Below are 27,827 nucleotides of genomic sequence, written 5' to 3'. Positions count from 1 at the left end.
TCAGATTACGTTTGAAATAGTAGAAGTAATTTGCCACTGACTTGATTTAATTAAAAGCCCAAGCTTTTCTTAAATAGTAATAGTATAATTAACGATCTAAACAACTGTGTAATATAAACATGTATATATACCAACTTACTGTATGATTCCACAGTACCTCTGTTCCACAGGGATCAAGATAAAGTCCGGTTGCTGTTCAGTTCTCTGTTCTGTTCTTTTCACACTATTGCTTAAGTGGGAGGCATAGCAACAAAGGCGTCTCCCATCACTTGATCTCCTCCTGCATGTCACAGTAGGTGGGGCAGAGGGTGAATGCAAGGAATAGGTGGGCCATTTACATGCTTTACAGTGCAAACCTTTAAATGTCTACACAGTGACATGGTTCACACATAACAACAACTCATAGTAAAGATTGTTTCTCTCTTCCTTCACCCACCCCCTCCCAATATCCCAAATACCTTTGCAATTCACAATTCAACAAACAGCCTAGGGATTGAGAAAATAAACTATGGTTTTTCGATTGTTGACCTGGTTCTGGTTTGCCTGTAACAACAACTCTGAGTATGAGTTGTCGTGGAATTCTGAGTTTTTACATATCAACACTGCACTATGGCTTAATTATGGCTTGATAACCACAAACAACCCATGGTTTGTTGGGTTGTGAACTCTGGGTTGTTCATGGTTAACAACCTATTGTTGAAGCATAGTGCAGGATTAATTTGTAATGACAACCCACAATTCAACAGCAAGTGGAAGGGTTAAGCAGCCCCTGCTATTTTTCCATTCCTAATCAGCCTTCCCGTTGCAGCTTTGCATCAAGAAATGGGCCTTTGAGCTTCTCATATACACTTTTGCTTGTAACGTGTAGTTGAACCCTCAAATAAAAACCAAAATATGATTATATGGTAAAAACTTAACCTTAAACTCACTTGATAGCAAGTGAAATTAATTTTGGTGCTCTTTTTGACAATCAGTTCTTTAGGTGGCCTAAACATATTGGCACATGCTATCTTATTGCTACTGCCTCTCAGCTGAGGTTTCCAGGATATTCAAACAGACCTGTGATTGACAAGGAGGCAGGTCAGAAATAGTGTATTTTTCTTATTATTGGTTATACACATAGACATAATAGTCTCACATAGGTTTTTGTCCCTGGACTAGTGTCAGGATCTTTGAGAATGCCAAACATGAGGCCTGAGGCTGCTCACAATCCATAAGCTATTGCAGCAGCACATTGGTTGTAGCTACTTGTCCTGGCTGTGGTATGTATGAATCTTTATGGCATATCTTGATCCATAGTTTCTGGCCTTAGGAAAGTATGGAATGGAGGCGCTTGTTACACCTTCAAAACCTTATGGAACTGTTCCGACACAGGCTGAAGTCGGTGTTCTGTCTTCCTGAAAATGTTTGGAAGCTTTTGAATGAGACTAAGCCTTAATGAGATTGAGAGGAATTAGAAAATGCCTGACTAAGCAAGATGCAAGAAGAGAATAAAGATGGCCTATTAAAAAATAATCCACTGCGTCTGTCGTTCTCTGATCCACCCAAGATCACAAGCTTCAAATTATTATAGGAAAAAAGGTCTTTTGCAGATAAGTTTTTGTATACACACAAGTGCCACATGCAGCAATTCCATATGATTTGGAGTTTCATTTATTACCAAGGCAATATGAGAGTAGACCACAAGCGAATGGCATTTCAGAAACTAAAGGGCTGTCTAAACACACAGAAAGCCCTGGGGTGTATGTGTGGTGCTGATACATTGCTTATACAATACAACAGCCACTGAGCACCCACCCCTGGGCTTTCGGGCAAAGCTGCGGAGAAAAAATGTTGGGACTTACCCCCACTTTTTTCTCCAGAGCGAGGTGAGTACAGTGCATCCACTGTCTATCCTTGCCCCAGAGTTGCAGTGGAGGCGAGGCCAGGTGGATGGTGACCCCTGATTGGTCACTGTCTTCCCAGTCAGAGGGCGGGAAGCGGGTTCAGAGAGCCTAATGGCCACTGGAAAGCCCACACTGCCTCCCTTCATGTAGATTATTCGTCGCCACCCCCGTACCAGCTCGGTACCATAAAGACTGGCCCTAACACAGTACTATTGTATAGTGCTGGTCCAAAGAAAATGCAGCCCCACAAGATTAAATCAAACTTTGGTGTGTGTGTGTGTGGGGGGGAGGGATTTGAAGACCTTTCTGGGCAGGGTCAACTTTAAATGCAAGATGGCTTGTATGTTTGAAAACAAACTTTCTGCCATGTCAGGTGGCAGCTTGGCTATTAACAGGACCTGGCAATGTTTCTTGGGACAGAATGCCCCTGGGAAAGACACTATTAGTGTCATCACACAGGGGGAAATTGCGTTAGCTTACCGTCACTTTTCCACCCCCCACATTTGTCCCTCATTACTTCCTCTTTTGAAAGAGGAAGTAAACAACAGGCCCGTTTTGATTGTGCTGCTTCTCCTGCACGCAGCAGGAGATAGCGGCAATTTCTGTTGGACTTACTGGGGTGTTTTTTTGTCATGCGAAGAAGGCTAGAAGGGGCAGGAGGCGCACAGGAGGCAGACAACATCATGAGAGGGACCCTGAGTGCCCAGTAATGAACATGCAATAAAATGCTTGTCTGACGGAGCTCAGAGTCATTTGAAGCAGTGACAAGAATTTCATTTTTTTATTTTTAGTAAAAGAAAAAGAAGCTTTGGTCACCTTGTATTTAAAGGTAAGATTCCCCACCCTCAAATTCATAGACTTTTGCCTGGGCTCTGAAGGTCTCTGAGTATCATTCACACTCTTCCACAGGAGGGAAATCATTGTCCCACAAAATATTCAGTACACCTTTATTCTGCACCTTTGAATCAAGGATAGCAAGTAATGGGACAAACTTCCCAGTCCTAAATACATTAAAGTGGCAATCCTATACATCTACTCAGAAGTAAGTCCCACTAAACTCCGTGGGGCTTACATCCCAAGGAAATGGGTATAGATTGCAACACAAATCAGCAAGACTTGCTTCAAAAGAAATGTGTGTAAGATTGCTGTGGCTATTGACTTAGATCATCAGGCATAAGCAATCATTCTTAAGAATTCCATTTAGATCAACAGAACTGAATATATTTATTTTATTTGTAAATGTTCTGAGTCTAGTTCTTTTCCAAGAGCAGCCAGAGTAACAACATATTAAAAAAATCCAAAGGAACAAGTATTAAAAACAATTTTAAAACAGTACAGAAAAAAGACATCCAGGAGTGAGCCAAGATCCATTAAGCTAAAAACATGTTGATTCAGCACTAACCAGTGCACATCTCAGGGAATTAGAGTGCAACCCTATGCATGTTTAGACAGAAATAAGTCCTACAACTTCCAGCATCCCCCAGCAAGCCATGCTAGCTGGGAGTTGAAGGACTTATTTCTCTCTAAACATGCATAGGATAATGTCTTTAAAGAGTTTAGATTCTAGGGAATGCTGAACAAGAGCAGTTGGTCAGAGTTCCTAAAGATGGAGGCTCCATTAGTTGCCATAAAGGAAAACGTCCTGGTTTGCATCCTTATTTTTCTTACCATTATAGGATGGAATATAAAGCAAGACAGACATGATACAGGGACAGTTAAGTTCTGTCACTTCAGGAAGGTCAAAGCATCCTAGGCATGGACACAGCTCATGCATATTCATAATATAATGATACTCATATGATGAATGCATAAATAATCACGAAGTTCATAAGCTGATACTAGATTGCCATCTGTTTTAAGACAGGTATTCTGTGCCCTTAAACATGGCATGCAGAAATGCAACAGATGACATTTTCCCTATGACAGTCAGAGAGGAAACACCTGAACCTGTTGAATTTCTGCCGGATGCACAGCTGCTAAAAGCATAAAGCTTGTCTCAAGGATAAAAAAAAAACCCTGGTAGCCATTGATACCCACGTTTAGTTTTTAATCGGTTTTTAATGCTTTATGTGTGTATGTTCTGTGTTTTAGAGTTTTAAATTTTGTGTACTTGTTTTTACCTCAATTTTAGAATTTCTGTAAACCACCCAGAGAGCCCTGGCTATGGGAGCGGTATATAAGTGTAATAAATAATAATAATAGATAATGGTGATAACTACTTTTCTCTAGCTCAAGATCTAAAACAGCACTGGGTCAAATAAATTTGTCCATGTCCTGCTCTTAGGATAAAATTCAAAGCTGCTTATTATATTGCATATTTTCTACAATAAGTGCTTCTATAGGGGAATGTGTGTGCCTTGCTTGATTTTGGATTTTCAATATGTCTGGTAGCTACAGTGGGAGACTTAAAGGATTTCTTTTAACACAACAAACAGCAGATTACATTTTCAAGGTAAGCACAAGCAAGCTGTATAATACCATCTTATTACAGCAGCAGTACTGACTGCCTTTTTACTTTAGAGTTTATTTCTCCCCAGTTTGTTTTGTTATAGATGTACTTTTTCCTAAGAGACTAAAGACTTCATTACTACACAGGATTTTCTGCAGTATATGGAATGTACAGAATGAGGTTGGTATTTATTGTTTGCGTCATTCAGTTTTGTTTAATAGACACAAATGAATGTAGTGGTGGATTATTAATAGAAAGAAGTTTGACTGGGTGTGCTAAGTGGAATGTAAGGAGTGGGCAATATTGAAATGTGGTTGAGCTGAAGTTTCCAATTATTTCCTGAAATATGTGGAAACTACCCATACCAAAATGAGGAACAATGTGTAGTTATTTTTCAATATATTGTGCAAAAAAGCCCTCTGTTAGGATGGTGATCAGTTGTAAACACAAAGCAATTACCAAATCTAAAATGTGAACAATAATTGTTTATTTTCTAGATACGTAGTGCCAGAAGAAACAGATCATGACACATTTGTCATAATCCAGCTAAATTTAAGCACATTTAACAATGCTAATCCTTTGCATGTTTACTTGGCAGTAAGTCCCACTGTGTTCAATAGGGCTTACTCCCTAGTAAGTGTATTTAGTATTGCTGCCTAAGGCTACAATTTTATGTAAAGTAACCTGAGAGTTAGCCACTGAATACAGTAGGAATGATTTCTGAGTAAATATGTATAGGATTGCTCTGTAACTCCCATTGATTTTAGTGGGAGAGAATAAAACGCATGCCTAATTTTACTATTGACATCAGTGGGATTTAAATTTGCTTAAATGCCCATAGTACTTTTGCTTCAATTTTTCTTATTTTTGTACTATTTGATCTAAATAAATTCAAGAGAAATACAGCATGAACCCACTTTACTTTTAGCACAATCCTATACATGTCTACTCAAAAGCAAGTAAGAATTCAGTGGGACTTACTCCCTGATAAAAATGTATAGGATTGCAGTTTTAAGCACTTTAAAATCCCATTGGTTTTAATGAGAGAATGCGTGAATTTCCTCCATTGATGTCAATTGGATGTTTTCTTTTTGCTGGATAATGCTCATAAAAATTAAAATCAAGCTGACTTTGAACATAAGGTCTGGTATTAAAGAAAAGTCTTTGATCCTTTTTGAACATGTTTTTCTCCCTCCTTCCCAGATAATAAAGTCCAATTATGACCACAAAAGTAGGGGTGATCAAAACCCATCAGTCACATTCAAATATTCACAGCCTGGCTATTCAGGGCAGAAATGAAAATATAGAAAGAGTGGAAGATGGTGAAAGGAGGTAAGAAGTGTGAGTCACTTGTAATTTTTCATTGAGGATCTGCATTTGAATGAATAGAATAATTTTTAATGTGCTGGCCCTTGCATTCTTCAGTATATTATTGCATTTCACTATCACACATCAGTTAAATGTGCTCTTAACTATTTACTTACATGGAACAGTTCAGCTAAAGTTAAACATATATGTTTAATTCTTCCAGTGAAACAAGAGGGGTTTATTGGATTCATCATGTGATACTTCTTGTTTTAATATGATTGTTGTTGGCACTTTGAACAGAGTATGGGAAAGTGGGATATGATATGTATTACTTGGTCCACAGCAGGATATAAAGTTTATTTATTTTTCCTTAAACAATTTATAAAGGCTTACAACTAAAATAGAGTTTGTGATGTATTGCCAAAAAACAATATGTTCTGAGAGGGAGTAAAAGATATTTGTGTTGTTCCCCTGAAAACTATCCAGTTCCATCTTATTGAAATCAAAGGCAAATTCTTGTTTATTTCCATGGATTAAGATGGCCTCACAAAGACTATAACTTTTCAAACAAAAGTAGCTTTGGTTCTTTGCATAGTTCTGCACCCTAAAGTTATTTATGTTAATTCCAATGGGACTTATGTATGCACAACTATGCAGAACAGACAGCTAGGTATCAAGAAGAGCTGAGACCTTGCTGCCATCTACAGGAAGACTGAATAAATACTATTGACAGCTGCTTTAGAGCTTCTTCACATGAGCGAAATAAGGCACACTCATGACTGGCTACACACCGACATTTGTGGGTCCTTTTGACAACATTGTTAACCTCCTGCCCATCTCAATTAATTGTTTTTAACTATGTATATTTATTGTTTTATACTGTTTTTATCTGTATGCCGCCCTGAGATCTTAGTGATATAGGGCGGGATATAAATATTTTAAATAAATAAATAAATAAATAAATAAATAAATAAATCTCCCCACCTGTTTTTTTAAAAACCCTGGATATCCTGATTCTGTTGAAATATCTCAAGATTTCCTACCATGTGCTGGGGAAATTGTGCTACAAAGTACCCACTAGAGGGCTCTGTCTCATTCAGGGCTACAAGCACTGAGAGGAGAGGGGAATTTCCATTATAGACCCTCTCTGCCCATGTAATGCAGCTCATTACAATTGCACAAGAGCAGCAGGAAGCAAAGTTTCAGTAAAGTAACGAGATTTCCTCTTAATCTAAAGAAGGCGTTAGACTAGTATAATTTCCCATGGTTGCCTAACAGAACTTTGTGAGACTACTATACATGGCAACTACCTACAGGAAGAGCAGACACACTCGTCTTTCTGATGAAACCACCTTTGTATCTTCAGTGATTTGCCTCCCCCACTTGCTGAAATCACTGTTGCTGGGTAGCATGGTAGAAGGCAACAGATTGTCACAAGAAATAGTGGGAACAGCAATTATATTCCTCAGTTGATTGCCAAGTAGTTTCTTTGGTACTCATAAGGAAACAGTAAACCAAACACCTAAGATGGAGAAATGCAAAAGAATGAACTCAGCATCACAATACATAACAGGACTTTCCATTTTAAAGTATTAGTTCTATTTTTTACTGTAATAGTTATATCATTTCAATCAATTTTTCAGCAAATATGATGGTGAAAAGGAAAAGAAAAATAAGGACAACTCAAAGAGAAATAAAGATAATCGTGAAAAGAAAAATAAGGAACAGGTGTAAGTGTTCTTAATTAAGCGATAAGCATCTCAATATTTCATCATTAGAATTATTAAGGCAGTCAGGCATTATCATTGTAGTATGGCTTACAACTTTCTGGGTCTCACACCATAGCAGTAATGTTTCTATATGGGAACATGTATATTGGAGGTGACTAAGGACCATTTTTCTTTTTGTATTTGTATGTGCTGTCTTGTTTATTCGTTTTATATTGTTGACTGCTTTTAATGGGGATGTTATTTGTATCATTATCATGGTTTAAATTGTACAATGTCTAGAGAAATTTATTTAAACAGACAAGTGGTATTGCTAGCATAGGAAATGTTATAATATTCCTAGCCTATATGATTTCTGTATGTTAGGGATCAGCAAATGGCAGCCCTAGAGCCAAAATTCCCTCCCCCCTCCAAAGAATACAACTGGATTCTTCAATTGCAAACCAAGGTATGTGTGTTTGTGTAGAGAGAGTGGTAGCTGTTGGCATGGCACTGGTCAGTGATTATTTTTATCAGGTGGGGTATTAGCATGGCCTTGGCCTGCTACCCACCATCTCTTCTCAAAATGACCCTTCATTAAAACGAGTTGCTGACCAGGCCTGTTTACAAGCACCTACGTACACAAGTACTTTCAGGTCCAGTTAGAATTCAAGAGCAGTATGCAAACAAATGGGAGATTTTTTCCCCTAAAGAACCAATGAGCCTTCAGAGAAAAGTGGAGTATGCAGTTCTTATACTGGATTCTAGCTCATGAAAGCTCGTGTCACAATGAATTTGTTAGTTTATAGGGTGCCACAAGACAGATTTTTGCTAAGACAAAAAAGTTCTTATACTAGCCATGTTGGCCTGAGCTCGTTTTGTCAACGCAAGGGGGGAGGCTATAGTTTTAGCCAACTAGCCACATATGTTGGTATCTAAAGAAAGTGGCTACCAACTTTTGTTTAGGGGGGGGGGGGACACTGGGCATGATTCATCCAAACAAGTACTCTTAAATTCCTGTGGCTTCAGTGGAAGAGTTGAAGTAAATTGTATTGCTGCTGGATTTAATTTTCGACACCCATTTTGAACCTATTTATTTATTTATTGCATTTCTATACCACCCAATAGCCGAAGCTCTCTGGGCGGTTTACAATAACAACATCTTTTCTCAATAACATCATCTTTTCTTCTGCTTACTATTTAGGGAGAAGAAAGAGGTATTTGTTATTGATCCTTCAGGAAACTTATATTACAACTGGCTGTTTTGCATCACATTGCCTGTCATGTACAATTGGACAATGATCATTGCTAGGTATTGTGATCAACACATTGTTGCAGCATATTGATTCATACTAGATATTTTACTTGTTAAGTCTAGTCCAATTTTATCGTGTATAACTGTAGGTTTTTACAATCTTGGTGCAACAGCAACAAAAGAAAAACAATCGCAGAGAAAAGAAAAAGCTGAACAGGCCACTCAAATCAATTCATCATGTGCACAATCTACAGCAAGTTTTCAGGAGCTTTCCTCTAATCTTTTTAGCAGCCTCTGCAAATAAGGCTACTTGATTAGTTACATAAGGGTCCGTATCTTCAAGTAGTTTATGTCAGACATTCTTTGAAGCAAAGGTAGAAGAAATCTTTTCCTAGGGCTGCCATACAGTTCATAGAAAAAGATATAGTGAATGATATCCTCTATTTGTGAGGCCCTGCACAAACATAGGCGCTGGAATAGAGAAACATTTCTATGCCTCCCATTCAGGTATGGTGATGGCATAGTCTGGAAGTGTAATTCGATGAAAGCCTTCCTTAGTTCTGAATGAGTCAAGGACATAAGATAGTTAGAGAGAGATCTCGCTCACCTTTGTACAAATTGTACCAACTGCTAAATCCTGTATGCTGGATGATTCCAGCATCATTGATTGCATCCTGTGTATATAACTCATCTCTAATTTTAACCTTTGACTCACTTGGCTGAAAGGGAGCCAATGAAAATGAAAGATGTGACAGTTTTTCAAAACAAGAAGAGGTCCAACCACCCTTGTTCATCTGTTCTAGATAGCATTGTTTAGCCAATTGGGGCATGTCTACACAAAGGACTTGCCCCCGGGGTGGATTCGCAGTAGCGGCATGTCATCTACATGTTGCAGCCACCATTATGAAGCCATCCGAAGGTAAACCCTGGAAACTCTGCTCCAAAATGGTTGGGCACTTACCCCGACTTTTTTTTGGCAGTGGAGCCCATGGCGCCCCCTGATTGGTCGCCATGGGCAGCCCCGCGCTGTAAAAGTAAAATAAAAATAAAAATGAGGGGGGGAGGAGAGGAACAGGGCTGTTCCTCCCCCCTTTAATTTTTTATTATTTTTACAGATAATACAGATAAAATAAAAAAGTGGGGAGGAACGGCCCTATTCTGGTTCAGCCTTCTGGGGCAGCAGAGAACCATTCTTTACCCTCTATTATGTGACAGCCCATCAAGTAATTGATTAAAACTTGATTTTGATCTGACTTTTATACTGTTAGTTTTACTCTACCCTGTGCCTGTTTGGTGCATTCTCTTCCCCTTCTTATTGTTTTATTATGATTTTATTAGAATGTAAGCCTATGCGGCAGGGTTTTGCTATTTTATTGATTTACTCTGTACAGCACCATGTACACTGATGGTGCTATATAAATAAATAAATAAATAATAGTAATAATAAGTATTTGAAGACTGCTATCTATTTTGTCTCCTTTCAGTCTTCTCTTCTATAGTTAAGCATTCTTTCAACCTTTGCTCACAGGATTTGTTTTCATTGCCCTCCATGAACCCTTTCCAGTTTGTCCATATATCCTTCTTAAAAAGTAGTGCCTTTATCCTTCAATCCCATTGAAATTAATAATACCTCTGGAAGTAAATTCGCATAGGAGATGATCTCAATGGTTTGCATGTTTGGATCTCTTTAGTTTGCCTGCATTACTTAAAAAAGCATTGCCTACAGTGCTTTTAATTTTTTTTTAATTTATTATTGTAAAATCATGAAAAAGAAAAGAAAAAATGTAGCTTCATAGAGTTTAATATATCAGTTTCAATGCATCTATCTATCTTTCTATTTATAGACACACACACACACACTAAATAATACAGCTTTCTTATATATGAACTCCAACGAAAGCAGACCAAATATCCATATAAGTATCTATTCACAAGTGTCATCTATATACCACCTGTTCAAATGTTGAAAGCTTGGTTAGGTCCTCAATTCATTGCACTATAAGAGATGAGCGTGTATCCTTCCAATGTTGTAATTAAGAAAGCTTAATTTTAAATTCTGGTTATTTCCTTTCTTACTTAGAGCCTGTTTTGATGAACTTCAGAGCAATAATTTAGAAATGTGGTTCATTTTTGACTACATATCAGATATCATCTATGTTGCTGACATGTTTGTTCGAACAAGGACAGGTAAGAGTATGTTCTGTTGAATCTTCTAGCCACTTATTTGTTATCTGTGATGGGCACTTTAACATGCACTTTTGTATACAGTTCTGAGACCAAAAATAATAGTAAAGAAAATGTTATTTGATAAAGCTTTCTTTTGATAGGGATATGTAAGAACTTGAATTTGTTTGCTATAATGCCCCATCTTCTTATTGGTTATTCACTGGTTATATATCTGTATGGTTCCCATATCTAGCAAAGAATCTTTATCAAAGATCTTAAAATAATCAGTTTTAGTATAATCAAAACCTACTGCAATCACCCTTTGTACTTATCATCTTCTATTAATAACACTCCACATAGACTTACCCAACCAGTCAAGGTTGCCTCTTCCCTATAGCATGTATTTGAACACATTCTTAAGACAGTACAGGACCACCATTTTATTTATTTAAGAAAATGTATATAGCCTGCTTTTAAAATTAGAAATAAGTTTCATTGAGTACAATGGGTCTAAAATAGCAACATAAGTTGCCATACACAACACATAAGAGATAAAAATAACCAATAAATGACATGAAAACACCAGTCGAACAAGTGTTCTTAAAATGTTCACTGAAATGCTGAATAACATTCTTAGGCAAATAAAAAGATCTTAATTTACTTTCTAAAATTTAGCAATGAAGGTACTAGGTGGATCTCTCTGGGAAGGACATTCTATTCATGGTGCTCCACCACTGCAAAGACCTTATCTCTGATCATCAGCCTCCTCACGTTTGAAGACGGTGATCCTAATAGTTTCATTCATAAACAGGCAGTCTTTCAGGTACCCAAATACTTATGTATTTCAGCTCTTACTGATGGAAGTCCAACCAGGATCACAGACTAGGATTAAACTGTGGCTTGCAATCCTAGTTTGTGTACAGTTTCCTGGTTTCAGTGTCATGGGAAAACTGGTTTAACAAACCAAGGAGTCTCTTCAGCCAGTAATGCAAGAGGGGAAGAGAAGGTAAGGAGTGCTTTAGCTGGTCACTGGTTCCTGCTCCAACAACAAACTAAAGTTTGTTGGACCAGAAACGTTCCACCCCGGTTTCCAACTCTGGCTTGTCTCTCCTTCGACAAGCCAGAGTTCCAGGTTCACACATCACACTAAACAGCCATGGAGTGGAGCATCCCTGGGTTGTTTAGCTGCAGTATACATTAGCACTCTACTGTGTTTGCGACAATCCAGCATTGAAAATAACTCTGGGTTGTCGTTCCATGCAAGTTGGGCCAATAAAAGAGAGGACACCATATGTGTTCCACAGGTCTCCTTGATGGAAGAGCTGTATAAACCTATAACAATACTAAGCAATGTTTCTTCATACTTTGATATTCTAGGCAACAGCAAGAAGGAGGTTGATCAGAATTTTTACCTAGGTATAGTTTCACCGGAGTTCATTGTATTATGAAAACATTTTTGGTAAATAGAGGTGATCATTTACCAAGTGTTAATTTGAATTAACACCTCCTCTGCTTCTTCAGATTTCTGAGTAGGCATAAAAATGTACAAATTCTCACCGCTTGGCTGGACGTTGCAGTTACCTGGTTTACATAGTAATTGCAAGTGGTCACTAAATTACCACCTGTATTTGCGCCTTGTCAAGTAAATAACACAGAGTAACATCCAAAGTTCTTTTTCTATTTTATTTTAGGTTACCTGGAACAAGGTTTGTTGGTGAAAGAACAACTCAAACTTAAGAAAAAGTATAAGGGAACTGTACAATTTAAACTAGATGTACTGTCCATCATACCAACTGATCTACTTTATTTCAAGTTAGGATTGAACTACCCAGAAATAAGAATAAACAGATTACTAAGAATATCACGTATGTTTGAATTCTTCCAACAAACAGAAACAAGAACAAGCTACCCAAATATCTTCAGGATCTCTAATCTTGTCATGTATATTATAATCATTATCCACTGGAATGCATGTATATACTTTTCAATCTCCAAAGCCATTGGCTTTGGAACAGATTCTTGGGTCTATCCCAACATTACCCATCCTGAATTTGGCCGGCTTGTCAGAAAATATGTATACAGTCTTTACTGGTCAACACTGACTTTGACGACTATTGGCGAAACACCCTCTCCAGTGAGAGATGCTGAGTATTTCTTTGTTGTTGTTGACTTCTTAGTTGGTGTATTGATTTTTGCTACCATTGTTGGTAATATTGGTTCTATGATCTCTAACACGAATGCTGCCAGGGAAGAATTTCAAGCAAAGATTGATGCTATCAAGCAGTACATGCAGTTTCGGAATGTGAGCAAAGACTTAGAAAAAAGAGTTATCAAGTGGTTTGATTATCTGTGGACAAATAAGAAGGCAGTGGATGAAAGAAAAGTCTTGAAGTTTCTCCCAGATAAACTGCGAGCTGAAATTGCCATTAATGTTCATTTGGAAACATTACAGAAAGTCCGTATTTTTGCAGATTGTGAAGCTGGGCTATTGGTTGAACTAGTCTTAAAACTACAGCCTCAGGTGTACAGTCCTGGAGATTATGTCTGTCGGAAAGGTGATATTGGACGAGAAATGTACATTATCAAAGAAGGCAAACTTGCAGTAGTAGCTGATGATGGAGTGACTCAGTATGTGGTCCTTAGTGATGGAAGCTACTTTGGGGAGATTAGCATTCTTAACATTAAAGGTAGCAAAGCTGGAAATCGGAGGACAGCCAACATTAGGAGCCTTGGTTATTCAGATTTATTTTGTCTGTATAAAGATGACCTAATGGAGGCTTTGACAGAATATCCAGATGCAAAGTCCTTGCTGGAAGAGAAGGGAAGGCAAATCCTTATGAAGGATGGATTATTAGATTTAGAAGTTGCACATGAAAGAAGAAATCCTGAAGATATTGAGGAAAAGGTCAACCAAATAGAAGTAATGCTAGACAGTTTACAAACTAGGTTTGCCAGACTTTTGGCTGAATATGGTGCTGCACAGCAGAAATTGAAAACAAGACTAGCACAAGTTGAGAACATCCTCAAACTATCTATGGATTTTGATTTCTCAAATTTAGAAGAAACTGAAATAGTTTGGGACAATAAGGAATTAAAGCAGTAGACATTTGGATATTTTGAGCATTGCAGAATCTGTAACAGTAAAGAACCTAATGAAGGACAGAATAATTGTCAAAGATATTCTATTAGAGATGGGATCTATTCATAAATAACCAGTTTTTGTTTTAGTATTGGTTTTCAAAAAATGGACACATTTTCAAGATCTTAAATTTTATTTGTTACAGGTTTTTTACCTCAGACAATACCATTACCATATCTGTATAATAAATATGCTGAAATTCTTATATATCAACATGTACGTCTATATCAGCAAGTATCAGTTGAAGGAATAGTATATTCCATGTTGTTCCCTGTATAATGCACCTCAAAAGAGGTGTTTCTCAGGACTCCTCAGCAGTCATTCTGGGTTTCCAGATATTGAGAAGTTTATTATTCATAGGCCATTTTCATTTGTAGTAGCTTCCCAGAAAGATAGAAGTAATTATGTATAATGAATTGCAGTGTCATGGTATAGAGATATATTGATATAAAAGAATTCCAGGTTTTTTAAAATAATATAATCAATGACATCTATGCAGGATTTTGCTATTTTTACTTAATATACATAGCCTTTAATGTATCTAAAGTGATCTCTTGAATATATAGTTGTGTTGAATTTTTACCATGTGACCTATTATATGATTACCCTTGGCTTTAAATAAATAAAAGATAACTATTTAAAGAGCACCTACAATGACTAGGACCTATACATTAAATAAAGACACCAGCCCTCAGTGTATAAAACATACTACATACGAAAAGGACAGTGGAGGGGAAAGGTGGAGGAAGAACATCTGCTTGAAAATGCCATAGTGACGTTTTAAAACTGACATTAAGCATGCAAGAGGAATGTTGTCTCTGGGAGAAAGGCACAGATCGTCATTACTCAAATCAGTGAACAAATTGAACTTTGATCTGGAACATCAGAAACAGGAAGTATTACCTGACTTTGCCTGGTCAATGATTCAAAGATTCCTTATTTCTTGTTGTAAATTGTTCCCACTTGTTCATTCCTTTTACCAAGCTGGATAATGAAGCAAAAGTGAAATTCCTGGATGATATCCCTTTAATTCCTACCACTGTTAGTCCTGTTATTAGTCGCTGGGACCAGCCTAATCTGTCACTTAAAAGTTCTGTTAGGAGACAAGAGGGAGGTGTGTCTTTTCAATGGGCCTGTTCAGACAACACACTAAACCATGGTTAGGCTGCTAACCATTTTGCAGCAAATAGTGAGTGAGTGTATTTAAAATGTGGTTATGTAGCCACCATGGTTAAGAATGGTTCACACAACATGCTAAGTCATAGCTCAAAATGCTTAACCAATGTGGCTTAGTGTGTCGTCTACAGGGTTAATAGCTCTTCTGTACCGTACTATTTTGATGCTTTTTGCCAAATGCAAGAATGCTTATGCCATAATAAACATGTTAGGGTGCAATCCTATGCATGTTTAGGCAGAAAATAAATCCATCTAGCCATACTGACTGGGGCATACTGGGGACTGTAGGGCTTTTTCTTTAAACATGTATAGGATGCACCCTTTATCTTTTAAGATGTCACGAACATTTGTTTCTTCTGGTCTTGGCATCCCTAAAATGGGAGATAAATTTCAATTAATCTAAATACAAATAGACAAAGGAAGTTAAATTGCAGCCTGCATCACCAATTGTCCACTGGGATATTGTATTGAGACAACTAAGAAAGAATCAATTCAGCTATAGCTATAGTTATTTTGAGTCCTCAGGAAGCTGAAACCTGAAAAAAGGCAATTGTATTACATGTGTACATAGGTTCTCATTTTTTTAAAACTTCAACTCCCAGAAGCCCCTGCCAGAATGTCCAATGACAAGGAATGCTGGGAGTTGAAGTTCACCTAGAGATTTACTTTCTGCTCGCCCCTGGGCCCACGTGCCGCAGTTCTCCTCTACCGTTCACTGTATCCTTACTCTAAAATACTGAGGCCAATCGATTATTCGGTATGGGCTCAACAGAAGAAGGGGAGAACCCCCCCTCCACCACATTTCCGGTGTCCTCCCTTCCTGTTTCCGGTTATGTAAAGACTTTAGCCGGCTTTCTTCTCTCTCCCCCACTGCGCAGAGGGATGCTGGGAATTGTAGTTTTTACGCTGGCACGTCGTGACCTGCAGAAGAAGGCAAAGCGCTGCGTTTCATACACCTGGTTCGTTTCCAGCGGTGTTTCCTTTGCGCAGGCCGGCGGTGGGAGCGAGCGAGCGCCTGGAGAAGGGGGCTCCTAGCCGCTCCCGTTCGTTTAAGCTCTAAGCTTGGAAGTGACCCGGTGGCGGCAGCGGCGGAAGAGGGATGGAAGGGCCGGCTTGGCGCCAGGGCGGCCGCGGTAGGGGCAGGGGCAGAAGCGGAGCCGGGGGTCTCCCCGCAGGCAACGGGCCCGGCGGCCGGGGAAGGGCAAGAGGAGCGGGAGGCATTTCAACGGTCTCCGCGTGTAAGAGCACCGTATTGGGAGCCAATGGTGAGTATTTCCCCACACCGCCCCTTCCCCGCACAGCTTCATGCTCCACGTCGGGCCCGAAGGAAGAGGGAAGACCCGGCGACGGCGTTTTTAAAATGTTATTTTTAAGGGAGCAAGAAAAATCTCCTGGAACCACTTCTGAGAAGACGAGCAATGATGATGCCTGTAATCATAGTGCGTCTATGCTTCTTTTAAATATACGAAATGCTTTATAATCCTCACCTATTGAGGTCACACTGTTCACATACACGTGTGCATGCACATATGCATCTGCACATATCATGTTCATGCGTGCGCGCCATTCACGCGTGTGTGCATGCACACTATTCACGTGCATGCTCACCATCCACATGCAGACATTGTTCATGCTCACTCTTCTCAGTCTCCCCCTTCACCCACCCTTTGCTGGGCATTTTAGTCCCCATTAGGGCAGGTTTGTCATGGTTTTTTAACCTCCTCTGCCCAGTGCACAGCAGTGATGATGAAAATTCAAAAAGACTATCTAAGCCTGTACTAGTACTGGACGGGGAGACTGAGTCATGGTCATGGGAATGAAGTCAGACCCTTTCCCCTTACTTGATCTCCACCAGTCTGGTGAGTTTCTGAGAGGGCCTGATGATCTTCATCCCCATAGAATCATAGAATAGCAGAGTTGGAAGGGGCCTACAAGGCCATTGAGTCCAATCCCCTGCTCAATGCAGGAATCCACCCTAAAGCGTCCCTGACAGAGGATTGTCCAGCTGCCTCTTGAAGGCCTCTAGTGTGGGAGAGCCCACAACCTCCCTAGGTAACTGATGCCATTGTCACACTGCTCTAACAGTCAGGAAGTTTTTCCAGATGTCCAGCTGGAATCTGGCTTTCTTTAACTTGAGTCTTTTATTCCGTGTCCTGCACTCTGGGAGGATCGAGAAGAGATCCTGGCCCTCCTTTGTGTGACAACCTTTTAAGTATTTGAAGAGTGCTATCATGTCTCCCCTCAATCTTCTCTTCTCCAGGCTAAACATGCCCGGTTCTTTCAGTCTCTCTTCATAGGGCTTTGTTTCCAGATCCCTGATCATCCTGGTTGATCATCCTGGTTTACTTTCATCATTATTATTATTTATTTATATATCACCATCAATGAAAGTAAACCCTCTGTCCAGCACTGCACTTTTGCACTGTTTTAAACATAGTACAGGCATAGGGAGCCTTTTTGAATGACGGTGCACACATTGTGCAGGCGAGTGCATTTTCCCACTTGGTTGCAGACAAAGGGCCCAAACGTTTAACATATATTAAATCTTCGTGGATAGCTGGAGACGCTAATTCCCTGTGGGTTTCAGTTTGAATTCCTGAAAATCATAGAAGAATCCAGGAGGGAAAAATCATATTGTCAGCAGACTGAAAAATAATAAATACTATATGGTGGAATCTTGTGCCATTCCACTTGCAGTGCAGGAGGTTTTGATCCAGTGGATTCCCCCCCCCCCCCCCGAAGAAGAGGGGAGCAAATTTTGCTGGTTCTGCAGTATCCTGATGCATCTTCCATTCTAGAACAGATTTGGGGGGACATAGGGGGCTGAAAGGAGAATTGTCAAAAATTGCTCTCCCTTGTGTTAGTGGAAGCATGCACTGAATCAAAAGTTTCACTGTAGTATCAGTGGATTCTATCCACTGAAGTGAATATTCTTTTTGTAATAAATTACCCTCCTGCTACATCAGGCTGATAGGCAGAGATGCACATTAAAACCACATGAAAAGTATAGGTGTGGGAGACAGGTTACGGCCCATCTTTTGCCTGAAAAGAGAGAGAGATGGTAACCAAGCACCTGGCATCCAAAGCACTTTATACATATTACTAACTACTGTAGCAAGTCTTTGCTTCCCCTTTCCCCATTATGACAGGATTGTCCCTCACATCTGGATGGGCTTCAGCGCCCAAATGGAACTCTGATAATCTGAAGGATTTCTCTACTCACTTCATTAGAGTGAGGTGTGCTCCAGGGCTTTGGATTGGGTTGTGTATTTATAAACATTATATAATACTTCATGTTTCTGGCAAAATTATTCTTCTCTGATCATACTGGTGCCTTTCTCCGCTCTTTGCAATGACATTCACACAGCAAAAGCTGTACATTAGCTTGGATTCTAACTAGCACTCTGGCAGGAATGTTCCCTCAAAGGAGTTCTAGTCAAGGGACTCTCTTACTAATGGACGAGGGGGAAAGGCAGTTTTCACCACTCCCAACTGAGCTCCCCTGAATAGTATGGGGCAGCCATCCTTAACCTGCTATCCTCCTGATGTTTTAGATCAACTCCCAGGATTCCTGACTATTGGATATTCTGGCTGGGGTGATAGGAGATGAAATCCAAAATGTCAGGAGGGCACTAAATTGGGCGAGATTGGGGTGGCTGGGGAGTGGGGGAAGGGGAGGAACAATTGGTAAAAATTACTTCCCTCCACTTTACCACCAGCAGAAACCTCCACTAGATTTGAGTCCCTTCTGAAGATGGCAGGAGCTCTTCTGTTTGCAAAAGATAATTCAGGACGCAAACCATTGAAAACAGAGCTTAGGTTTTCCACTTGAGGTGACACTGATAGTAGAGCAAACAGCCTAACTGAGGATCTATCTTTTCCCATATATTTCACATGAGTAAACTGTTCAATAGGTTTTTAATAAAATTGGTCAAATCAAAAATAATTTCCAGATAAATGATTCATTATTAGTTCTTAGAATCAGAATTAATTCAATACTTGACAGTTTTTAGGATTGCTCTCTTTGGTATAGCTGAGAACTAAGTTTTTTTCATGGCTCTTTTGATTCTGGTCTTACTGTAATAGGGAACAGAATAGAAAAGGGAATATTTAAAGATGGCTTTTCACAATTTGATTTTATTTATTAATTTATGTTCCTTCAGTATCTCAAAAGGACATCAGTAGTGAGATTTTTCTAATGCAAATATATTTTAAGGTAGTTTGTTTGAAAGATGAGCAGTCAGTTAAATTCTTCAGTACTTTACACTGAATACCTATGTCATTTGTGGCATTGTACAGGCACAAATGTACTTATTTGAATCCTAAGCATGACTCATGAATTAATTCATGAATTAATGTGTGTTAATGAACCCTGATGGGTGTGCATGCACATGCGCCCTCCCTCCACTTCAGAAGAATCTCCTTTGAGAGAGAGGACAATTCAGAACAAAGCAGCCCTGGGGATGGAGATGAGTGCTTAACCCTTTCCCTGCCCTTCACTTCTCCCTCCAGATCTTCTCCTCCAAGCTACGTTGTTCTTTCAAATGCATGCTTGGAATTTCATCTTGGAGAGTAGAAGCAGCTGAGGTACTGTTTGGAGTAGAGATACAGTCTGTAGACAGGGAAAGACTTGATTGCTCCGTTCCCCTTGTTGCTTCTTTGCTCCAAATTGGCCATCTCTGAAGAGGGCTGTCGAGGGTTCACTCTTCAAATACTTGCAAGGTTGTCACACAGAGGAGGGCCAGGATCTCTTTTCCATCATCTCAGAGTGCAGGACTCAGAATAATAGGCTCAAGTTACAGGAAGCCAGATTCCGGCTGGACATCAGGAAAAACTTCCTGACTGTTAGAGCAGTACGACAATGGAACCAGTTGCCTAGGGTTCCATTGTGGGCTCTCCCACACTAGAGGCATTCAAGAGGCAGCTGGACAATCCTCTGTCATGGATGCTTTAGGGTGGATTCCTGCATTGAGTAGGGGGTTGGACTCGATGGCCTTATAGGCCCCTTCCAACTCTACTATTCTATGATTCTATATACATGTATGTGTGATATTTAATGGCTCAAGCCATTAGTGACTGATAGACTTTCTTCACACAGATGGTCACATACTTTCATATTGAACAGTTGGCTAGTTTCAGAAGTGTGGATGATGCTAGTGATTAGTAGTAAGAAACCAAGAAGTGTAGCAGTGTTTCAAGAGAATATTGAAGAGCATAATTTTATTTTTAAATAAAATTGTCCTTGTCCTTGCATTCTAGAAGAATTGAAACTGTGTACCATTTATAAAGTAAAGCAGGTTTTCACCCATGTTAAAAATATATTTTTAAAAATATTGAAATCTTTTCATAGATTGTTAGTCATTTAAAGGGTTTTTTGTCTGTTTTTTGAATTGCTTATGTAAAAAAAAATTCATCTTTTAGGCTACTGATATTTTAATGTGGATTTTACTTTGTTCCTTTTAACAGAGCTAGCTTCTCAGAAAAAATTTGATGAAATTAAGAAGGCAAATCAAGCTGCAGCTAAAAAACTTGTTGAAGATCAGTTTAATTCCTCATCTGAAGATGATGATGAAGAGGTTGAAGGAAAACATGGAAAAATACTGGCCAAAACATTTACAACTTATACTAATCAAACTGGTAATGCCTTTATATTCTCTTTCTTGGCTTTCGCTATTTCTTACATCAGTATTTTTAGATGTATGTTCCTAGAAGTATGTTTATTCAGAAATATAGCTCTTTTTATCCCCAAAGGTTTAAGTGTAGCAGTAAATATAAAAATGTAGATTTTCGGTTAAAATTAAAACATCATAAGAAGGGCCATGGTAGAGCAGAACAAGTATCTGTCTGATCCAGCATCCCTTTTCCAGCAGTACCCAGCCAAATGTCTGGGAGCCATTATAGATTGGGGTTAAAAGAGGCATGGCCTTGATTCATGTGTAGTTTCCATTTCAACGTTGCCGTAAACATTAGCCTGGCATCTTCTTTTACGTGGGGGGGGGGGGGGAAGCTTCACAGTCTAACGTGATTATTCTTGGGCATTGATCCCCTAACATATTTAGAAATTGGGATAAAACATTCTCAATTACTGTTTTCTTTTTTAATAATAAAATCTTTTTCTTGGATTTCAAGATGGAGATGCGAGTGAATTGGAACGCACAAGGCAATACATGAATGATGCTTTTCAGTCTGGGGCAATGACATGTTTGATTTGTATTGCTTCCATTAAGAGAAACCAAGCTGTAAGTATTTCACATTATGAATATCATAGGACCGTTTTTTCTATATTTACTTCTTGAATCCAAAGAGAGAGAGGGGGCATATAAAGAGGTGTATTTGTGACTCCAGCTTTGGGGTCCCCTTCAAAGGTCTGACACAGAAAGTGACACAAGCCTCCTTTTATTCAGGCATTTGTTTTGTTGCTGGATATGAACAATAGTTCAGTGTGACTGAGCAATTTTGTTGTTAACAACCATATGTCATTTGGACTTCCTGAATTCAAACCTCTTTTTCATCCTATTATATGTGTTTGTTGGATCTGCATCGTAGTGCAGATTTTTCCCCATCATAATAGTTTCTACTACAGTTGAATTTACCAGCTCTAGTAGTAAAGTTGCCATATATGTTGCGTTCACTGATCCAATTCTGATACACACACACACGAGGGAACCTAGTCTGATTAAGACATTCTCTTGAAGAAGTCAGGCCAGAGGATGAGTGAATTCTTTGAAGGAGAGATGGGAGAAAACTGCTTCCTTTTCCGGCATGTGGTCAACAACCCACAATTAACAAATTGACTAGAATCAGATGAAATGCCACAGCTCATTTTGAGCAGGGGTACCATATTACACAGTGCCTGGGATTGCCATATAGCCCCAATGTGGTTGTTTGTCATGATGTTGGGGGATGAGTAACCCAGAATTTGAACCCATGTTTAATCTGTGGCTGTCCCTGGGTTGTTTATCACAGTGAGAGGGGAAGGTATGCAGGAACCAGTATGCATGCTTGTTCCCACTGCATTTTCAACAACCCATGCTTCGTCACCTGTGGTTTGCTGATGACATGTGAACTAGCTCAATGTGCCTGATCACTGTCTTTTTTATTTTGAGGCTTAAAATAATTTTTATTTTCTGCTTAAAATATAGCACAGGGGTGGACAAGTTGTGGCACTCCAGTTGTTTTGGCCTACAACTCCCCCAGCATAACCAATGGTGAAGGCTGATGGGAGTTAGGCCAAAGCATCTGGAGGACCCCAAATTGCCAATCCCTGATCTAGCAGAATCTGGGGTTAGGCTTTGTTTGTTGCAGCCCTATAACTATGCTTCTTCTAGAGGGCTTGCCAGATCCTATCGCTACAGCCTTTTAAAGAAACTTAAGCATTCATTTTAAAGGAATATTTTTAGATTTCGTATGTGTGTTTTTAATCTAGAATCTGGTATTGTAATTGCTGTTATGCTAATGTGGTTTATTGAATTTTAGTGTGTATTACATGTATTGTTAGCCACAAGGGATGATAATGTGGCAAATAGCTGAAGATAATTTTTTTGAATAAACGTAATGGTTGCCCTAGGCAGCCAGATGGCCAAGTATTTCTACATCAGGCAATGAATAAAAAAAACCCTTCTCTTTAGTGTTTTTAGATTGCTTTTAAGGGTTAGGTTTCATATGCTGAATCAACAAATTTACTAGGAAGGGACTCTAATGCAGCTTTCTCTGTCTTCTAGGTCTGGAGCTGCTCTGGATGTTTCTGCATATTTCACATGCCATGCATTCAGAAGTGGGCAAAGGACAGCCTTTTCCTAATATCTTCTCCCTTGACAGATGATGATTTTGGAAAAAAGGATTATCCATGGCCATGGTAGGCTTTTAAGGATTTATTTTGAAAGCTGCTTTTATGTGGCAGAATAATTGGGTTATAGCTTTAGAGAGAAGAGTGAGTCTAGCTTTAAAACAACAAAATGTGTATTCTAATGTGGCCTTTAACATTAACAAAATGTTGCTTCATGATTCCAATTAGGACTTGGACCATTTTTATTCACTTCATCAGAGATATAATTTTTGAAAGTCCTCATCGCAATCCAGAGCCAGTTTCCTTGTTCCGTTCCACTTAACGTTTTTAAACTACCCTTTTAAGCATATTCGATCCAGAACCCATTTATGGATTTTAAAAAACCACAATAAAATAGCAACTGTCTTTTTTCTTTCTTTATAGAAATAATCAAAAGACAATTGTATATGCCACACTGAAATGATATATGCAGAGACAAACTACATTCAGACAAGATAGTCAATGGTGGGGTAATAATCAACTTGACAGTTGTTTATCTGGGGAGGGGGTTACTCCCCACACAACATGATAATAATGTTGTGTGGGGAGTCTCCTGCCCTCTCCCCCCACTCAGTCCTCCTGCTAGTATCCCATCAGCTATTGCTACCGAAAATCTATCCTGCCAGCTGAACTAGAACGGCAGCCACCTCTTTGACCACTCTTACTTTGCGACTAACCAGTGGTGGCCACCACACAACATGATAACCAAAGGTGTTCAAATAGCCAACTCTGCACACCGTTGGGTATTTGCATTAGTTAGTTTGACCAAATAACCACCATTGGTTAAAAAAGCTCCCTGCACACAACCCGATAATCAACTGTCGACTATTTAAACCACCGTTGGTTATAGTGTTGTCTGAACCCAGTCAAAGTATGTTTGTGTGTGATATATATATATACACGGAAGAAAACCCAGCTATTGCCTGATCTTTTTATTTTTAGGTTATGCCTCCTTGTTTTAGCAGAATGGACCCCCCTCCAGTCCCCCACATCTACTTCAGAGGGAACCATCCAGACCAATTTTAGAGGAGGGCAAAGGGAGCTGCAGGAGAAGAGGGATTTTTTTTGCGGGGGTGGGCATGGAGGGAGGGAAAGGGGAAGTTCTGTCATGTGCAAGCTTGAAGTCTGCTTGCACAGTGTCGGCTATAACCCCAGGTTTTTATTATTTGCAAACTAAGACTTCTGTGCCTTTTAGAAAAGGCCAGAACTGGGTTTGGGAGGTCCTCTAAGAGAGTTGCATCTGAAGAAGTCATCCAGTATTCCCTGCTTAGCAGTTCTTGCTGCCCAGGCTGTTAAGGCTACAAAAGTCCAATGATCAAGTTAGTTTCTGATACAGTAGTAGCACAATGACATGATGGGGAGCCACCGATTCCAGAATTGCTGCATTAGTAGCTAGTATTCATTCCATGGTTTGTAAGAGCCCAGCCAACCAACTTGCCTGTTGCAAGAGGTTTCGGTTATCTGGAAATGATAAGGCACCAGGAAGATTTCTGTGATCAATCCAGCCATGCTTTTTTTTAGAGATTTTTTTTTTTTAATCACATTCACGCGTTCTCTTCATCCACTGTCTGTGGGAGCCAACACACCCTCAGCAGGCTAAAAGAAGCTCACTCACTTGTTCTCTGTATTGGCCAGATATTTGCATTCACCCAGTGTGTGGTTACAAGAAAGTCTTAAATTTGACTTTGGAGTATCAGTTGTGCTGTGTTCATTTAAAAACTGGAAAGAAAGGGAAACGATCCACCAACACTCCTGAAGTTGAGCGCACGAAATATAGGGAGCCCAATGTGCTGAGCATGTACGAAAGCCTTAACACGATTTATCCTAGCCAGCAGTCATATAATGAATGTCAATGGACATTTAGCAAACATTTAATAAACAGCAAAGTTACTGTTGATTAACAAAGACAAAAACATGTCACAGACATGAAAGAATACAAACAAAGGAAAATGTATAAATATTAAACATTTTCCTTTGTTTGTATTCTTTCATGTTTGTGACGTGTTTTTGTCTTTGTGGATCTTTTCCCTTTCTTTGCAGTCTCACAGTGAGGGTTCCTCTCTTTTTTTGCTTTTCATTTAAAAACTAGCATTTAGCACCCATGCTGGCATATTATATTTGTACCTGCATCAACATTGGTTTAAAGTGTAGTTGCAATAATAATCTTCTTGAGTTGAAACGTACTGAACTCTCCATGAATTGTTCCCCTCCCGCACTACGTTTCAGTCCAAAATGCCGGTTTGAGTACAAGCGATCTGAGACTCCCACTCGCTACTACTGCTACTGTGGAAAGGTGGAGGATCCGCCGTTGGATCCTTGGCTGGTACCACATTCTTGTGGCCAAGTGTGTGAAAGGGATTTCAAGCCTCCCTGTGGACACAGGTGTCTTCTGCTTTGTCACCCAGGTATGTAATGTTAAGCTGAGCTATCATAAAAGCCAAGCCCCTTGAAAGCATAGGATAGTGGGGATTTAAATGTGGCTACTTGTTGAGAGAATTAATTTTTGTAGCAGGTAACATTATGAAAAGCTATCGGTAAGTGAAACTTTGGGGTACTGGCCACTTATGGACTGTTCATTCTCTCTCTCTCTCTCATACGATGGTTACCCAGTGAGGTTACCCAATGACCTTCATCATCTCCCTGGTCCATTCTGCTGATTATACTGCAGTGGACACACAACTCAAGACAACATCTCTTGGATTGTCTGTTTCTTAGTGCTGTTTTCTTTTGGTCACTCTAGGTCCTTGTCCACCTTGTCCAAAGATGATCACAATAACCTGTTACTGTAGGAAGGCTAAGCCTGTGCCACGGAGATGCAGTACAAAAGAATGGTCATGTCAGCTGCCCTGTGGACGGAAACTTCCATGTGGACAGCACAACTGTGAGAAACCTTGTCATCCAGGTAGATGAAGCAGTTTCAGAAAGGGTGTTTGTTTTTTGTTTTTTTGTTCTGCAAATTGATTCTCTTTTGCATTTACATTTGTCTGCAGAATCAGCTTTCTTCCCTCCTCCTGCCAACCCCACCCCCGGGAGAAAAATATTTGAAATGATCTCTTTCCAGACTAATGTCTAATCATTTATTACACCTTACTTTTAGGAGACTGTCAACCCTGTCCAAGGGTCAGTAAGCAAAGCTGTATCTGTGGTAGACAAGTAGCAGAAAGACTTTGTGCAAGTCCTTTATGGCAGTGTGATCAGGTACATTTTCTTTATGGAACTTTGCTTTACAAGAAAGTTAGCAGATGTTTACGCCCTCCCCCCCCCTTAAGAAAACCTTGTGGGTTTTAGGGTGTGACTTGAGGGGGGAAATGAGTTTTAGTCCCAGTTCACTTGTTCAACAGCCACATGTGAACATCTGCTGCCCTACCATTGACTCATAATCTAACTGGGATTATGTATAGGTGCTGGTTGTCAGAATTATTGTCTTCATGTAGGAGCTGTTTGTTTGCAATAGCATTTTTCCAAGTCTATTGCAAACAAATGATCCTGGATAGAGTTGATGGGAATTACAGGCCAATAACATAAAGTCTACAGTCAGTTGTCACCCTTATGCAAGTGGCTGTGAATAAAAATCATTTAATAAGGTACCTAAAGAATTACTTGATAAGCATCCATGTGATACACTCCAGTAAATGTTGGATTTTATAATTATTGTAAGTCTGTAAAACTTTGAGGCATTAGTGCTTACTCATTGGTATGCTGTTGATTGGCATAAAAATGTGAAATCAAACACCTTATCCCCATTTTTGCCTCCTTTGTAACGTGGCCACCCTTTTTTTGCACATGAAGTAGAATAGAGAAATTCCAGCATGTTCAACTTTTTCACCTGCTGAAACCTCCCTTTTCTACATAACTGCTAAAGGTATAGGAACCCTCTCCTACATCTTATCCTGGTTGTGCTTTTATATTGTATTTTATATCATGTTTTTATACTTTTTTTATACTTTGAATGGTTTAAAATTTTGTGCACCGCCCAGAGAGCTTCGGCTATTGGGCGGAATAAAAATGCAATAAATAAATTAATAAATAAATATCTGGTCATCCTACCCCCAGCCCGTGGCTGTTGGCAGTCTGAAACTTTCTGACAAGTCCCGTTCAAACTTGTGTGTACGAGTGGACCCACAGAGTGCACTTACCTCATTTCATATCTGTCCAATCTGCAGGCCTTCAGCTGCTGTAATGACAACAATTTTGCTAGTGACAGTATAAAAGCTTTAGTTGCTCAGTGTTTAAAATCTGAAGAACTAGAAAGTGTAATCTAAGGCAGGTGCTGGCAGTTGGTAGAGATCCAGGTGTTTTGGACTTCAACTTCCAGAAGCGCCTGCTAACATGGCCAGTGGTCAGGAAAGCTGGGAGTTGGTCCAAACCTTCTGCAGATGTACTTACTGTCCACCCATGATCTAAGGAGTGAAAGAATTACTGTCATGAAATTTGTAGCCTCTTGTCATCTTTTCTGGCTGAATAAGGCTAATGCACCTTTCAACAAAGCTTTGTTTCTTAAGGCCTTAAATAACTTCCGGTTACCCTGTGGTTTATATACTAAATTGTTCTAAGAGTTCACTTTTTTCCTTCCTGCTTTGTGTTGGAATTTGTACTTTTGTTAATTTGCTAAGTTCCTCACTTGCAACTGCTATATGTGTTTTCCCACCAGGTTTGTGGCAAAACATTGCCTTGTGGTTTTCATGCCTGCGAACAGATTTGTCATGGTGGCCGCTGCGGGGAATGTCCTCGGTCTGGGAAAAGATCTTGTCCGTGTGGAAAATCGAGTACGTGTTTGTTTCTTCTTTGCTTATCTTATTAGGCATGCATCCAGCTGGCCAATATGGTTGAGCTTTCTCAAACTGAAATAATCCAAACTGCATTTAGAAATAAGCTAATTAGAGAAAAAACACAGCAGTTCGGTTAAACGCTTATGCT

General features: G+C 39.5%; 2 protein-coding genes across 2 annotated transcripts in view; both read left to right on the top strand.

Moving 5' to 3' along the window:
- The first annotated feature begins 5,554 nt into the window (after positions 1–5,554).
- On the top strand, positions 5,555–13,873 carry CNGA1 (cyclic nucleotide gated channel subunit alpha 1). Its single transcript, XM_063135104.1, has 5 exons — positions 5,555–5,667; positions 7,287–7,373; positions 8,554–8,661; positions 10,685–10,791; positions 12,462–13,873. The coding sequence occupies exons 1-5, from the start codon at positions 5,555–5,557 to the stop codon at positions 13,871–13,873; spliced, it is 1,827 nt and encodes a 608-aa protein (XP_062991174.1).
- Positions 13,874–16,184: 2,311 nt separating this feature from the next.
- NFXL1 (nuclear transcription factor, X-box binding like 1) overlaps positions 16,185–27,827 on the top strand; it is a 61,754-nt gene continuing 50,111 nt past the window's right edge. Inside the window, exons 1-8 of the mRNA XM_063136319.1 lie at positions 16,185–16,350; positions 20,552–20,722; positions 21,215–21,324; positions 22,807–22,940; positions 25,137–25,315; positions 25,651–25,812; positions 26,008–26,108; positions 27,562–27,676. Coding sequence (XP_062992389.1) covers positions 16,185–16,350; positions 20,552–20,722; positions 21,215–21,324; positions 22,807–22,940; positions 25,137–25,315; positions 25,651–25,812; positions 26,008–26,108; positions 27,562–27,676 — 1,138 coding nt within the window. The remainder of the gene's footprint in view (positions 16,351–20,551; positions 20,723–21,214; positions 21,325–22,806; positions 22,941–25,136; positions 25,316–25,650; positions 25,813–26,007; positions 26,109–27,561; positions 27,677–27,827) is intronic.

Source organism: Elgaria multicarinata, chromosome 10 (assembly GCF_023053635.1).
Source record: "Elgaria multicarinata webbii isolate HBS135686 ecotype San Diego chromosome 10, rElgMul1.1.pri, whole genome shotgun sequence".
In the NCBI taxonomy this organism is placed as follows: domain Eukaryota; kingdom Metazoa; phylum Chordata; class Lepidosauria; order Squamata; family Anguidae; genus Elgaria; species Elgaria multicarinata.
The sequence above is the reverse complement of the archived record's forward strand: the minus strand, read 5'-3'. Positions and strand labels throughout refer to the sequence as shown.

Bases quoted from the DNA above. Each gene is read 5' to 3' on its own strand.
- CNGA1 (XM_063135104.1), top strand. From the start codon at position 5,555: ATGACCACAAAAGTAGGGGTGATCAAAACCCATCAGTCACATTCAAAT. The intron at 5,668-7,286 runs GTAAGAAGTGTG...TCAATTTTTCAG, and splicing joins GTGGAAGATGGTGAAAGGAG to CAAATATGATGGTGAAAAGG. The intron at 8,662-10,684 runs GTATTGTGATCA...TTTCTTACTTAG, and splicing joins TGGACAATGATCATTGCTAG to AGCCTGTTTTGATGAACTTC.